We start from the raw sequence: 13,835 nt of genomic DNA, 5'->3' as shown, positions 1-13,835 counted from the left end.
AGAGCTTAGAATTCAATATATCATGAAACCCTGCTTGCAGTAATGGAAACAGTAACATCCCTGGGAAGGAATTACAGTTGCAGGAGCCAAATTTTTTTCCCTACTCCCTCACTTGTTCCCTAGCGAGTTTTAATTTACTATTGACTGATAGCAGCAGTAAATTACCAGCACACTCCTACTCTCAAACACACATTCTGGTTGAAGCCAGAGAATAGAGGGGCTGAAATTGCCATTCACTCCTGCTCTCCCCCATGACCTGCTCTGAACTTGATCTCTGCTCTGGAAGACAATGGTCGTTATTATATTAGGCAGATGGTGGCTATGGCTTTAACAAGCTACATACTCAGCACTTCCCCATCCTTGTCCCAGATATTACTGCCGACACTGCCTTATCGCTAGAAGGCAAAGGACGACTCGACTACCACATGAGCCCAAACAAGAGGCGAGAATACATGATGAGGCACGGCACTCGAGGCGCTGGCCCAGGACCCCCAACTGTGGACCACTTGGAAGTGAAGTTCAGGACAAGGAGCGAGAACGGCATTTTAGTTCATGTCCAGGAAAGCAGCAACTTCACTACTGTGAAGGTAAGATTACAGCTAGTGCTGAGCCTGATTTGACTGGACTGCCTCATGTATGGTGATCAAAATCACATTTTTCCATTACTCTTGCTGTTTCCTTTATAAAATATTAGGTCTTTAACTGAGACTAGGCACTGCTCCAGTATCATTCATCTTCTCAATAATTCCCTTGCTATTTGCCAAGGTATCAGAAGATCTTGATATTTTTGTATCTAATCAGTTTTGTCTAGGCTCCAAGTAGTGACAGCAAGAGCGGGACTCATTGCCATATTTGTTATCATCATTAAGTTACACTCTACAGAACAAATCATTTTGTTATTGGCCTTTTATCTTCTGATTTTTTCAGATCTTGAACCTGGACCCTCCTTAAGCTAGCAAACAATTGCCATAAAGTTTTCATTAATTCCTACTAGCATGGCTCATGCTTATCAAACTAGGAAGTGAGGGATAACTTGAATTCATGAGGTTACTCATGGACCAATGTCAATATCAAATTATTTTGAGATACATAGCTGAATTAATGCTTCACATGCCACACAGTATTGGTTTTTTTCTCAAAGAGTTTATTGCTGCAGAAGTTACCTTTCTCAAGAGAAAGCGGTGGTTCGGTTCTTGGCTATGACTCAGTCCATTTACTCATAACTCTAGATGAGTACAGCAATGATTTTGGCAAGCCCCTTTATTGGGTTAGTGTAAGCTCCAAGTTTCCTTGACTGCTGTAAGGCTTTCCAAGTTTTTTCCCCGACTTTTAAAGAAACTCATACAGAAATTCACACTTTCTAAGCTTCAGCCCCATGGATATTCTCCACCTGCCTGATCAGAGAGAGAGAGCTTTTCTGACATACCAGCTGCATTTAGGAAGCGGGTCTGCATTACTTCCCCAGTATACAGATCATTTGATAGGAAGTTTCTGCCTTGGTCATTTTTAGCAAATAAGATCTTATTATTTTGAGTTCTGGAGAGAAAAAAAACCAAATACTACCTTTTTCTCTAGTAGGATTTGCTAGGTGAACTCGACAAGTGTTACCTAAAAAAAGATAGAGTTGCCTTTCTTGGCTGAAAGCACTAGTGGTGTGTTTGTGCAAACAATCTTCTTATTGTTAATATTGGTGAAGTTATACAAGCAAGCAGAGCGTGTCAAGTCCCAGCCCCAGCTGTGCAGGGGAGGAGAGTAGAGGTTTGCCTAGTAACAGATGCAGAAGTCTGAGGAAAGAGAGGTAACATCGCTGCACTGATTATTGCTGAAAAGTTCCCAGATGATGCTAGTTAATAAAACTGTAGTAATTTAACTGTAGTTAGTTCAGCATGGCTTTTGCACCACCACTCATACCCGAAGTATGAGCACTTCATCACAATGAGCACTTCATCTGCAGTGGCCCAAGATGCCAGTGAAGCCGGCACACTTGTCAGTCTCCATGGCATCTCAGCCTACTCCCAGTACAAAAGATGAGTTTTAGAGACTTCTCTTTGCCACCATGGTTAGTCTTCAAACCAGACAATTTTATAATTTGATTTTTTGGATTTTTTAATGCACTTGTTACTCAAAGTGTAAGCATTCAGAGAAAACATGCCATGTGTTTTTAATATTAAATTGTGCCAGGGAAAATCTACAAGTCCTATGGCTACTTTCATGCCTCCACATTTTTCTTCTAGTAGTTAACTGTTTTCATTGTAAGAAAGATTGGGGTAAAATTGGAGAAATGGTACTAAATCAGACTCCCTGAGATTGTAAGCAGCTGGTTCACTAAATGACAGATGTCAACTAAAAGATGAGAGGTCTTTATAATATAAAGGGATCCTTAATCCAGGAAAGATAAAAACCTAGCAGATTAAATTAAACAATGGTCAAATACAGATAGAAAGTAGCCCCCTCAAAAATCCACAAAGAAGAGGAAGGTAGAGGATTCACAGCTTATTTTCATACAAATACACATTGCAACTAATTCAATTAGAAGTAATTGGACAAATACTGCAGGTTAAAGGTAAATTGCCTGCCTTGTTTCAGCTGACAATCTCATCTAAAATCAGATTAAATTAGCATAACTGTAGCTCTAAGATCTATTAATTGTACAGGTAGAGAATATGTATTACATGTTACCTATATGAGCTATCATATTCATATGTGAGGGTGGTGAGACACTGGCACAAGTCGCCCAGAGAAGCTGTGGCTGCCCCGTCCCTGGCAGTGTTCAAGGCCAGTTTGGACGGGCCTTGGAGCAACCTAGTGGTCTAGTGGAAGGTGTCCCTGCCTGTGGCAGGGGGTTGAAACTGGATGAGCTTTAAGATCCCTTCCAACCCAAACCATTCTAATCACATATTGAGTTGCAGGAATAAATCAGAACATAACTTCTTTAAATGGTATCTCAGCCAATCTGCTATAAATCTGTGGACGGTAGTGCTCAGATTTAGGATAAATAAGAAGCAATATGTTCAGTAAAGGAGACCTAGAATATTAGTAAAGTTGAATCATCCTTGTAGTTAGGAATATGTTTGCTTTAGTGGTTCATTCTTTTCATTGTATTTTACATGTCATTGCTCTGCCATTTAAATAAAACCCAGAAATGGGTGTTACTCAATATTGTCAGCATCAGCATTTGTTTCAAATTTAGAAATATGCTGTGCTTCAAGGAACCAAGAAGAACATTCCTTATTTTTTCCTGGTTGAAGAAGTCATGGGCCAGTCTCGTCTCTGGAAATTTTATTTTCCAAATGTCACTAGTATTTTATTTATGAGTCTGTTAGTATTAGTCATATGCAATTTTAAAGAAACAGAAATAGAGCTAGAGAGTCATAAATCTGTGTGGGAAAGATCAGTTGCTGACAGGTAAATAATTCTACAGTTCTCTCTAATGTGGAATTCAAAGTTACAATTCTATGCTCAGTCTTCCCATAAGCTTAAAGGATATTGTCTGATATGGTATATTTCTTTTCATTTACATAAAGACCAAAATGCAAGGCAGTATTTTCATGGAGCATAAAAGGCAAAATAAGGCTAAGAAACCAATTGCAGTTTACAGACATAAATATATGTATATATTCAGCCCAGTTAATCTTTTTATAAATACTTTTGATTGTGGCAAATGGTGTTTAGTATGTTGTAATAGTCTGTGTGACTGCACTTCCAGATTTCTTTGGGCTGTGTGATAGTTTAGATGTATGCCACCTGCGTTTGCCGGTAACAAAAGCATCTTATCTCCATGGGGCAGCTTTATCAGAGGCACCCTCAAGTAGTCCAAATTATTGCATTTATAAATGAAGTGCGTGCACATATTAACCATTCTAGCTCTTGATCCAAGTGGAATATGTGCTAGGTACATCCAGTTCAGGCTGCTGCCAAGACATGAGCGTGGTCTTACAGCCGTATTAAAGCTGACGTGTATGAGCAAAGTCCTCAGCTTGCATCACTAAAGAAGTAAATCCAGAGCATTGAACAGTTTCTGGAAACGAGAGTAGCATTCCTGTAGCCAGTGTGTCACCTCACAGTTCTTCCCAGGTTAACATTATTTTTCCTGGAACAAAGCACGTGAGGCTTGGAGAGCTTTCAACAAACCTGGGGCTTCAACCTTGCCCGGACTATCTATGCATGTGCATGTTCTGCATGTGCGTGTTACAGGTCATGGACCGACTGACCTGCAGAGAGAAACACAAGAGGGAAAACAGTCATCTTATTTAAGGTGTATGACCAAACCTGCAGAGTATGGTAGGAAACTTTCAACAACTTGCAGAGCCACCCTATACAAGTTGTGCACAAGTGTGGACACTATTAGGAGGTCATCTGGCGTACCTGACTTTTATGCAGTACTTGAGAAGCTGGCAGGTTTGGATGTTGGGTTTTTTTAAAATCTTAAATGCACAATTTGCACTGATCTCATTTTGGGATAATTTAATATTGAGCTAATAAGAGGTTTGAAATCCTGATTTCTCATGATTCAGTAGAATTGCGAGGCGTCATTCCTAGAGAAAAAGCCAAAAAATTTTTCACGGAATATCATCCTTTTCTTCCTAACAGCTCACAAGTTTAAAAGTGGTTTGCTCACGTAAGCCGCACTTGAAAATTCACACAAAATGATACACTTTGCAACTCTTCAGAGAACACAACTATTTTCCTGCAAAATGCAAATTAGCAGAAAAAACAATTATGAAATGGGAAACCTGCTCAATTCCTGCCATGCTGTATATATTCCTACTGTGTGGTAATGAAAACTAGCTGCAAGGTTTTTGGGCAAGGACAACATGTTTACTCAGCAAATCATTTTCCACACTTGAATTGAAGAAGAAGGAGAAATTATTCTTATATCAGATAAAATGGTTTGTCACATGCATGCCCTATTGCTGGCCTATTCCCTGGCTTCTCTTACAGGTTAGCCAGGAAATGAGTGGATGGCAGCTCTTAAGTTTTCTGCAGATGCAATGATATATTTAATTGCGGCCAAATTTTTAGTACTAAATAAATATGCATACAGTATTAATATATATTACTGTTTAGTCTTAAATAACAAATAAATATATATGTAATTAATACTTTTTCATACAAAACAATTATTTGGGGAAAAATACACCTAGGCTTTCTATTACAACCAAAGCCACATGCTATGGTACCTGTAATGAATTGACATTACATTGATTATGTGTGTATAGAGTGATTATGTGTATATAATTTTGAAATCATGCCTTTTGTATTCTTCTGGTCAGATAAAAGGTGGGAAAGTGCATTACATATCTGATGCTGGAATTGCTGGAAAAGTGGAAAGAAATATCCCAGAAATATACACTGCGGATGGCCAGTGGCATTCGGTACTCATTGAGAAGAACGGGTCTGCCACTATCCTGTCTGTCGACAAGGCTCATAGCCGAGACATTCTCCATGCCACGCAAGACTTTGGTGGACTAAATGTTCTTACAATTTCTTTGGGAGGGATCCCATCAAGCCAGCCTTTCAAGAGCACAGTTGCAGGTGATTTCTATTAATTGGTTTTAATATAGTGCACATAAGCGCATTTGAACAGACAAAAGGTCTCTGCTTAAAGGTTGTAGAAAGTACTGTAATTCTTTTTCAATAATTAGAATACTTCCATCCTTTGCCAGAAAAACTGCAATATGAATGAATAAGGATTGCAGACTTTATTCGTTCAACATATATTGCAGCCTTGTTGTTTCCAAAACCAGGCCCTCCATCTGCAGGGCTTTTTGGAGGCGGGGGGTGGCTTTGATTGCTTGTCTGTTAATCAGTTGTTATCACTTTGTTATGCTAATGGAGAATAAAGGATCTATTCTTTTTATGGGTCAGGATCTGGAAAATCAAGGCAAATCTTTCACTTGGACAAAAATGCTAAATAAGAACTTTGTCTCTATAGGGGTTCAGTAAGTACTGCAGGATTTAGCCCATTATTGATATGGTTAAAATATATTCAGAAACTCCAACTTCCTGCTGCTTTATCCTGCTGTCAAATGAAGAATAAGTTTTATTTCTGAGCAACAGAAACCAAGGACAATAAGGAACCACCCTCTGACTGACATCTAGCTGTTAAGAAGTAAATCAGTCTCCCTGAAGTGTTAAAGCAACCATCTTAAACCCTGACAAAAGAAGTAGATATCATATATTTGATATCATTCCCACAGTGATAAGTAAAGATAGAAGTGATTTTTAGCTACAAACTCTGAGATACTCCAGACAATGCAGGCATAGCTTATACAGAGTTTTTATATTGAAAAAAATCTTCCTGTCATCAAGAATTATGACCGGATAAAGTATTTTTAAGTGGAGCAAATTCACACTTCACATTTTTGTATTTTGAATTTGTATGAAATATGGTATGGAATCATATGGATGCTGTGACCTTTACACTTTTTACATATATGTTTTATGAGTAATGTATTCATGGAAAAATCAGAGACTTTTAGGAGAGCTGCAACAAAGAAAAATGAGGACTCTAACTTTTCAACACTGCCCGGTGCTGTGGCAAACAAACAAATTAGAAATGTCTGGCTTCCATTAGGAATACACAATCCAAAATCTCTTACTCATGTGATTTTATTTTATTTTAATACTGGATTACATTGCATACGACATACCAAGGATTTACAAGGGGGTAGAATAAAACTCTTCATGAACTCAGAGTCAACAATATCTGCAGTACTGTTAAAGGCAGACAAAAGCATACATGGGTGACAGTTCCAGTGCTGTGAAGCTGCAATATCCAATAACATTTTCAAACCTAGGTAGACCTGACAAAATCCCAGTTGCTGTTAATCACATCACTGCTGCAAGGGACCACCAAGCACACAGCAAGGTAATCGTCCGTTTTGCTTGGGCTCCCACCTGAACCTAAATCCTCAGTCTGGAAGGTTATAAATCTGTGATATCACCTCATACAACTTGAGTATATTTGCTGTTTCATGACAGAGTAAATATTCATACTGAAGTTGTGGCTGCCCCATCCCTGGAAGTGTTCAAGGCCAGGTTGGACAGGGCTTTGAGCAACCTGGTCTGGTGGAAGGTGTCCCTGCCCATGGTAGGGGGTAGGAACCAGGTGAGCTTTAGGGTCCCTTCCAAATCAAACCAGTCTGTGATTCTGTGATTCATAACATTTATCTCTGTGCTACCCTTTTTTACAGAGATTTCCACAGTTACTCACAGAGTTAATATTCATAGTGGCTGTTCTTCCATTCCAGCAATACTGGAATAGAAGACCAAAAGGTTTGCAGAAATGAACCTTTCTCTGACACTACTAATGCATGGAAAATTTCTTTCTGTTTGTTGTATCACCCAAGTATGATGCTTCAGAACCGAGTAGTGGCACTTTCCTTCTCCTTGTTGATTAATTTTATTGATAATAGCTGATACATTTGGTCCTTAATAATATAAACCTGTAAGCCTGGCACCACAGATGGCATCCCAAGGGGAATCAATCAGAAGTTAAGGAGAAATAAACATGTTTCCTACAGCAACCACACATGTGAACACTGAGTATATAACTTGCATCTCTGCATACCATTTTGTCACAGCTCTGAGTAGAGGTCAGCATAAGGTTGCATGATCCTAAACCCTTGCAGAAAGGATTAAGTCTGGGGAATACAGAGAATTTTTAGGCTGGCAAAAGGCTGGATGTTCCTGCGACCTCACACACAACCACCGCACAAAGCCAGGGATAATCCCAGTTCCCTGGGCTCTCAGCACTGAAACTCAGCGTCACTACTGGCAGGGTAGCACCACAACCAAGCTACAGGAAGTTTGGGACTTTGGGCCACTCCAGATTGAAAGACATGAAAGTATTGCCATGATTTTAGGAAACAGTAAGACAGGAGGCTTAGCTGAAGCATGAAAGGTGACTTCAGCTCAGAATAGGGTAGACAGCAAAGCACAACAAGTAAAGGGAGATGGAAGCTGATGTTCACTGCTAGCACAGCCAAGCCAGCTACGCACAGGTCTCTGTGTAGATGATAAGAAGTTTTAGAATTATGGGAAAAATAGGAACCAAAAGCATTTAAGTATGTTGAATGTAGTCATTAGAAGGAATACTTGTTAAAATTCATTTTAAAGACATGAAATATTATTAGAATAGATGTTTCCCTATGGTAGCCATTTGAATTCTTGGCTTATTTGCTGAACAATGGAGCCTTTCATTTAGCTTCAGTGAAATGGGTCTATAAATTGAAAATTGCGTCAGTTTAACAATATATTTTTAGAAAATATAATGTTTCTGCAAAACCCAACCATTTGCTCATTGCTTAGTATTTGGCAAAATAATTTTGCTTCAAGGGGAAACTACATTATAATAAAGATCTGAGAATATAATCTTCAGACTTCCTTCAATGAGTCTATCTGTAAGATAAGCACACTACAATCACAAAAATGTCCATTTGCGTTGCAAAACTCCAGTTTAATCTGCTCAGTGAGCAGAAGAGTTGAGTCTGTGTATGAGCAACCTGGTTTTACACAAAATGCGTTTTTTCATTTAATTTTATATTATGTTTTCTCCTTGATTTGAGCTTCATTCCCAGTCTCCAAGCATGAAGTAGAGACTTCCTCATGAGACAGTAGTTCCTTCTCCTGTACAGCCTATATAATTCTTAAAAGCCAGATCAACATTTCAAAAGACATTTAGGCTTCTTGCTTAGACACTTGCCTGCTTTTTTCAGATTTAATGAAAGCAATGGGAGTGCAAAATGTCTTACGGGCCTTGTAGAAAATCTGACATGTTAATTTCATCTTAATTGCAGGGTTGATACATTTTATGTGCTTACCTAAGAATATTTTTGTTGTTTTGAAATCTTACTGTGGAAGTTAAAAACACTGGGCTCTTTTGGAATTCTTGTTTGCGGACTTAAAAGAACCAAATACTTTTTACAAGATATCTTGGTATTATTTATGTAAGTGCCATGCACATATCTTCAGAGAAATTAATTACTTTCTTATCTTTAATCTCCATTTCTAGATGTGAAAATTGTAAGTTTTAAAACGTGCATATATAGAAGTTATGTCAGGAGCTCCAGGCATGCCCAGCCTTTACATAATCTTGTTCTGCTTAAAAGTAGATTTCAGTTCCTATCTAATTTGAACCCAAAAAAATTATCAAAAGTTTATAAACAAAATAGTCACTACAAGCTAAGAGGAAATATTTACAAAAGCAACAAAATGTAACATTCCTTACTCCAGAATCTAAAGGATTCAGATTCTTAGGTACTGAAACATCTGTGAATGGGCTATCCTGATAGCAAAATACATGAAATTACTCAGGTATTGCACCCTTATGTGGTTAATATTGCAGATATTTTTACATTAATCACAAGTTAAAAATGTGGGGAAGCAACTGTAAGCTCAGTAAGGATAAGATTCATTTTATGGAGTATCAAACAGCATGATTTACCACACATGCTGCTTCACATCACAAAATAAGGCTGTCACCTCCATTCTGGCATTGGGGTTTCCATTTTGTTACTTCTGTGTTTGCATTTCCCCTTTTATTTCAGGGGGCAAGAGGTACACCATAGATCTTGTCATCTGCTGATCCAAAAGGTTTCCCCTTTAGGCGTGACATTGATGCTCAGAGTGTCTTTGGACTTTGTCAACAGTGCATTATCAGTCTTCAGGTCCTGACGTGACTGTTGCTTTTTCTCCTAGGCTTTGATGGCTGCATCTCCTATATCAAGTATGGCAGGGAGAGCCTTCCCTTCGCCGGCAGGCACAGCCTCGCCACTCTCTCCAAAACAGACCCTTCAGTGAAGATCGGTTGCCGCGGCCCCAACGTCTGTGCCAGCAGTCCCTGCTGGGGCGAGCTGATGTGCATCAACCGGTGGTATGCCTACCAGTGTGTCCCGCCAGGTGCCTGTGCCTCCAACCCCTGCCAAAACGGGGGCAGCTGTGAGCCCGGGCTGCACACTGGCTTCACCTGCAGCTGCCCCGAGGCGTACGCAGGACGGACATGTGAGGCAGTGGTGGCGTGCCTGGGGGTCCTGTGCGCCCCAGGACATGAGTGTAGAGCGGGGATCAATGGTGGCCACATCTGCCTCCCGGCCCCACACCCCACCGATCTGTCCCTGCCCCTCTGGGCTGTGCCAGCTATCGTGGGCAGCTGCGCGACAGTTCTGGCGCTACTGGTCCTCAGCCTCATCCTCTGTAACCAGTGCCGAGGAAAGAAGTCGAAAAGTCCAAAAGAGGAGAAGAAAAAGGAGAAGAAGAAAAAAGGGAGTGAGAACGTGGCATTTGATGACCCTGACAACATACCACCTTATGGCGATGACATGACTGTCCGGAAGCAGCCCGAAGGAAACCCAAAACCCGATATCATCGAAAGAGAAAACCCGTATCTCATCTATGATGAAACTGACATCCCACACGCCACGGAGACGATCCCTAGCGCCCCACTGGCTTCCCCTGAGCCTGAGATTGAGCACTATGACATTGACAACGCCAGCAGCATCGCCCCCTCGGACGCTGACATCATCCAGCACTACAAGCAGTTTCGGAGCCACACGCCCAAGTTCTCCATCCAGAGGCACAGCCCGCTGGGCTTCGCGCGGCAGTCCCCCATGCCCCTGGGAGCCAGCAGCTTGACCTATCAGCCCACCTATGGGCAGGGCTTAAGGACAACATCTTTAAGCCACTCAGCGTGCCCTACTCCCAACCCCCTGTCTCGGCACAGCCCCGCACCCTTCTCCAAATCATCGACTTTCTACAGGCACAGTCCAGCAAGGGAGCTGCACCTTGCCATAAGGGAGGGGAGCCCGCTGGAGATGCACAACGATGTCTGCCAGCCTGGCGTTTTCAACTATGCCACTCGGCTGGGGAGGAGAAGTAAGAGTCCACAGACCATGGCAAGCCATGGCTCCCGACCAGGAAGCCGCCTGAAGCAGCCCATCGGGCAGATCCCTCTGGAGACTGCTCCCCCAGTGGGGTTATCCATTGAAGAGGTGGAAAGACTGAACACCCCTCGGCCCAGAAACCCCAGCATCTGCAGCGCAGACCATGGCCGGTCCTCTTCTGAGGAGGACTGCAGAAGGCCCCTGTCCCGGACAAGGAACCCGGCCGACGGTATTCCCGCACCCGAGTCCTCCTCTGACAGCGACTCCCATGAGTCCTTCACCTGCTCAGAGATGGAGTACGACAGGGATAAGCCCATAGCGTACACCTCCAGGATGCCCAAGTTATCCCAGGTCAACGAGTCCGATGCAGATGATGAGGACAACTACGGTGCCAGGCTGAAGCCCCGGCGGTACCCCGGCCGCCGCGGTGAGGGGGGCCCGGTGGGGGCACAGGCACCCGCCACCAGCACCGGGGAGAGCTCCCTGGCTGTAAAGCTGGGGCAGCAAGCGGGAAGCTTCAACTGGGACAACCTCTTGAACTGGGGCCCAGGCTTTGGGCATTATGTGGATGTTTTCAAAGATTTGGCATCACTTCCTGAAAAAACAGTGGCAGCAGCAGCGAGTGAGGACAGCAAAGGTGGTACAACGAAGCCTGTTTCCAAGGATGGGGAAGCGGAACAATATGTATAGGCTTTATCTCCTGGTATTGCCACAGTGCAAAGCCATGGGGACTGATCAAACCATTATATGGTTGTAAAAAGCAAAGGTCAGCATTTTAACCCCAGGCCAGTTTGGTTGGAGAAGACTTTAAAAATAATAACCATTATGCTGCTGAAAGAGACTTAAAAAAAAACCAAACAACCCAAACAAAACAAACCATTTTAATTTAATTATGCTTGGATGAATTTATTTCTCCTGCATGCATTGTATTTGAAAGCAAGATATTCGGCATGCAGCCTTTGAAAAGGGTTTCCTATTTACCATTGTTTGGTTTGTGATTCTTAAATTAATAATGCTTTGTTCTGAAAATGAACTAATTTTTTTTTTTTAAATTGTGAAGGATGTGCATATTGTCTCCAGCTACTAACATGTTTTATGATGCAAAAGTATTGAGGATTTAATTTTCCTTAAGAAATACATGGAAGAAGGGTGGTGAATGAAGGAATTATACTAGTAAGGTGTCTCAGAAAACATAGTTACCGTATCCTGCAGTTGCTCACATGTAACTTTATGGATGAAATCAGCTTGAATAATTGCTGGCAACAGTGCTGTAAGTCTTATTCCATACAAGAGGTGCTAGAAGCAGTTCAAGCCAGTCAGCACTTTAGGAGTTTTTTAATTTCCAGCTTGTTTGTTTGTTTGTTTGGGTGGGGGGGAGGGGGTGTTCCCCCTTTTGTTTTTCCTTTTTTTGTTTTGTTTTGTTTTGTTTTGTTTTGTTGACAAAGTTGTGTGAGAGCTTCTGAATCTCTATGAAATATTTTGGGGATGCTTAACCCTGGTCCCTGCCCGTCCCCCTCAGTGCTTCCAGTGGGATGGGATCATTCAGCAGCCCAGCTCAGCCCACAGCAGCAGCATGATCAGGGGGAGCATCGTTTGGCCTCTCGTCTTGGTTGTGCTACTGCTGCTGCAGTCTGTGCTTCTCCCCAGAGTTCATCTTCCCATCTGTACTACGGAAAGGTAGGAAAAACACTTACCTACCTCACAGGGGTGTTGTGAGGACTAATTAGTTAACTCATCTGAAGTGCTTAGACATTGTAAAGCACTATAATAAGTATTATCATAATTATTATTAAAGCACTGCCTAGCCCTTGTGACCTTGGAGTGGCATTTTCTGCATTATATGATTTTCTATGATGGAAACTTGGAAGAATTATTTATTGTATAGAAAATTACTGCACTCTAGCATTTTGGAGCGGATATGAGGGAAAACTACTTGTAGATTCATTAATGTAGCTTACTGTTTGTCCCAGATTCCCTAAAGTTTTAGGTAAAGTAGAACCTCACAAAGTCCTTACATCTTCATGCAGACCTGATGAACCTATCGTACTGTGTAAAAACTTCAAATTTTTTTGTTTTGGGTTTTTTTTTTACCTAAGCTGTGTTTTTATATCAATATTTTCCTATGCTGAATAGTTTTCTTACTTTCAGGGAAGGTAAGAAAAATACTTTTTTTACATTTGTTACTTATGTAACATCCATATTTTTCACGTTTTGATAAAATTGTAACATACTGTACGCTTTCTACCTGTAAATGCCAATAATAGAATTAAAATATTTATTTAAAATCTTCAGTATGTGTTACTAGAAAGCCTTCATCCTTTCTTATTTCCACTCCTTTATCTTTTACTAGCATTTTATTCAGAAGGTGGGCTTTAAGAAGCAAGGCGATGTAAAATTACACATTTGGAGTTCATGAGTGACCTTGCTGTGACTGAAAAGCAGCAGGATAGAGAAGAGATGGTATTGTGATGTTGTTGAGCCTAAGATAATGTCAAAACATACCAAATCTACTTTCAGATTTCTAACAACAGAATAAAACTGTATTTTAGTCCAGAGAGGTTTATTGGTAACAACTGTTTTTTTACATTTGTTAACCAAGTCTTCTATCTCTGCTCAAAGCTGAATCTTTCCAGTACACAGATAGTTAGTAGTGTGAGAGAAAGACCTTTCTTTAATAAAGCAGCAGTTGAAAATAAATAACTGCATTCTTGTGTATTTGTAAGAGAGTAAATAAAACTCAGACAACTTGTTGGAGAATGCAAAGTAAAAAAGTTAAGACTGCAGGCAAGAGGCGAGTTCTGAAGTTACACTTTGAATTAGTGGTGTTTTGTTTAAAGAATTTAGAAAAAGAATAACAATTCAACGGGGTTGTTTTATCTCTCACTCGTTTGGTTTAGAGGTTTTTGGTCAGTTTGTCTCTGAACCAGCAATGAGGAACCAACTCTTTTTGGC

The 13,835-nt window shown here is 40.9% G+C and overlaps 1 protein-coding gene across 1 annotated transcript in view; it reads left to right on the top strand.

Moving 5' to 3' along the window:
* The window catches only part of FAT4 (FAT atypical cadherin 4), a 139,409-nt gene extending 125,829 nt beyond the window's left edge, over positions 1-13,580 (top strand). Inside the window, exons 15-17 of the mRNA XM_030480094.1 lie at positions 370-587; positions 5,274-5,535; positions 9,703-13,580. Of these exons, the coding sequence (XP_030335954.1) occupies positions 370-587; positions 5,274-5,535; positions 9,703-11,573 (2,351 nt within the window). The 3' untranslated portion in view covers positions 11,574-13,580. The remainder of the gene's footprint in view (positions 1-369; positions 588-5,273; positions 5,536-9,702) is intronic.
* The last annotated feature ends 255 nt before the right edge of the window (positions 13,581-13,835 follow it).

This window comes from Strigops habroptila, chromosome 3 (genome assembly GCF_004027225.2).
Source record: "Strigops habroptila isolate Jane chromosome 3, bStrHab1.2.pri, whole genome shotgun sequence".
NCBI classification, from domain to species: Eukaryota; Metazoa; Chordata; class Aves; order Psittaciformes; family Psittacidae; genus Strigops; species Strigops habroptila.
This window is presented reverse-complemented; position numbering and strand designations above follow the sequence as displayed.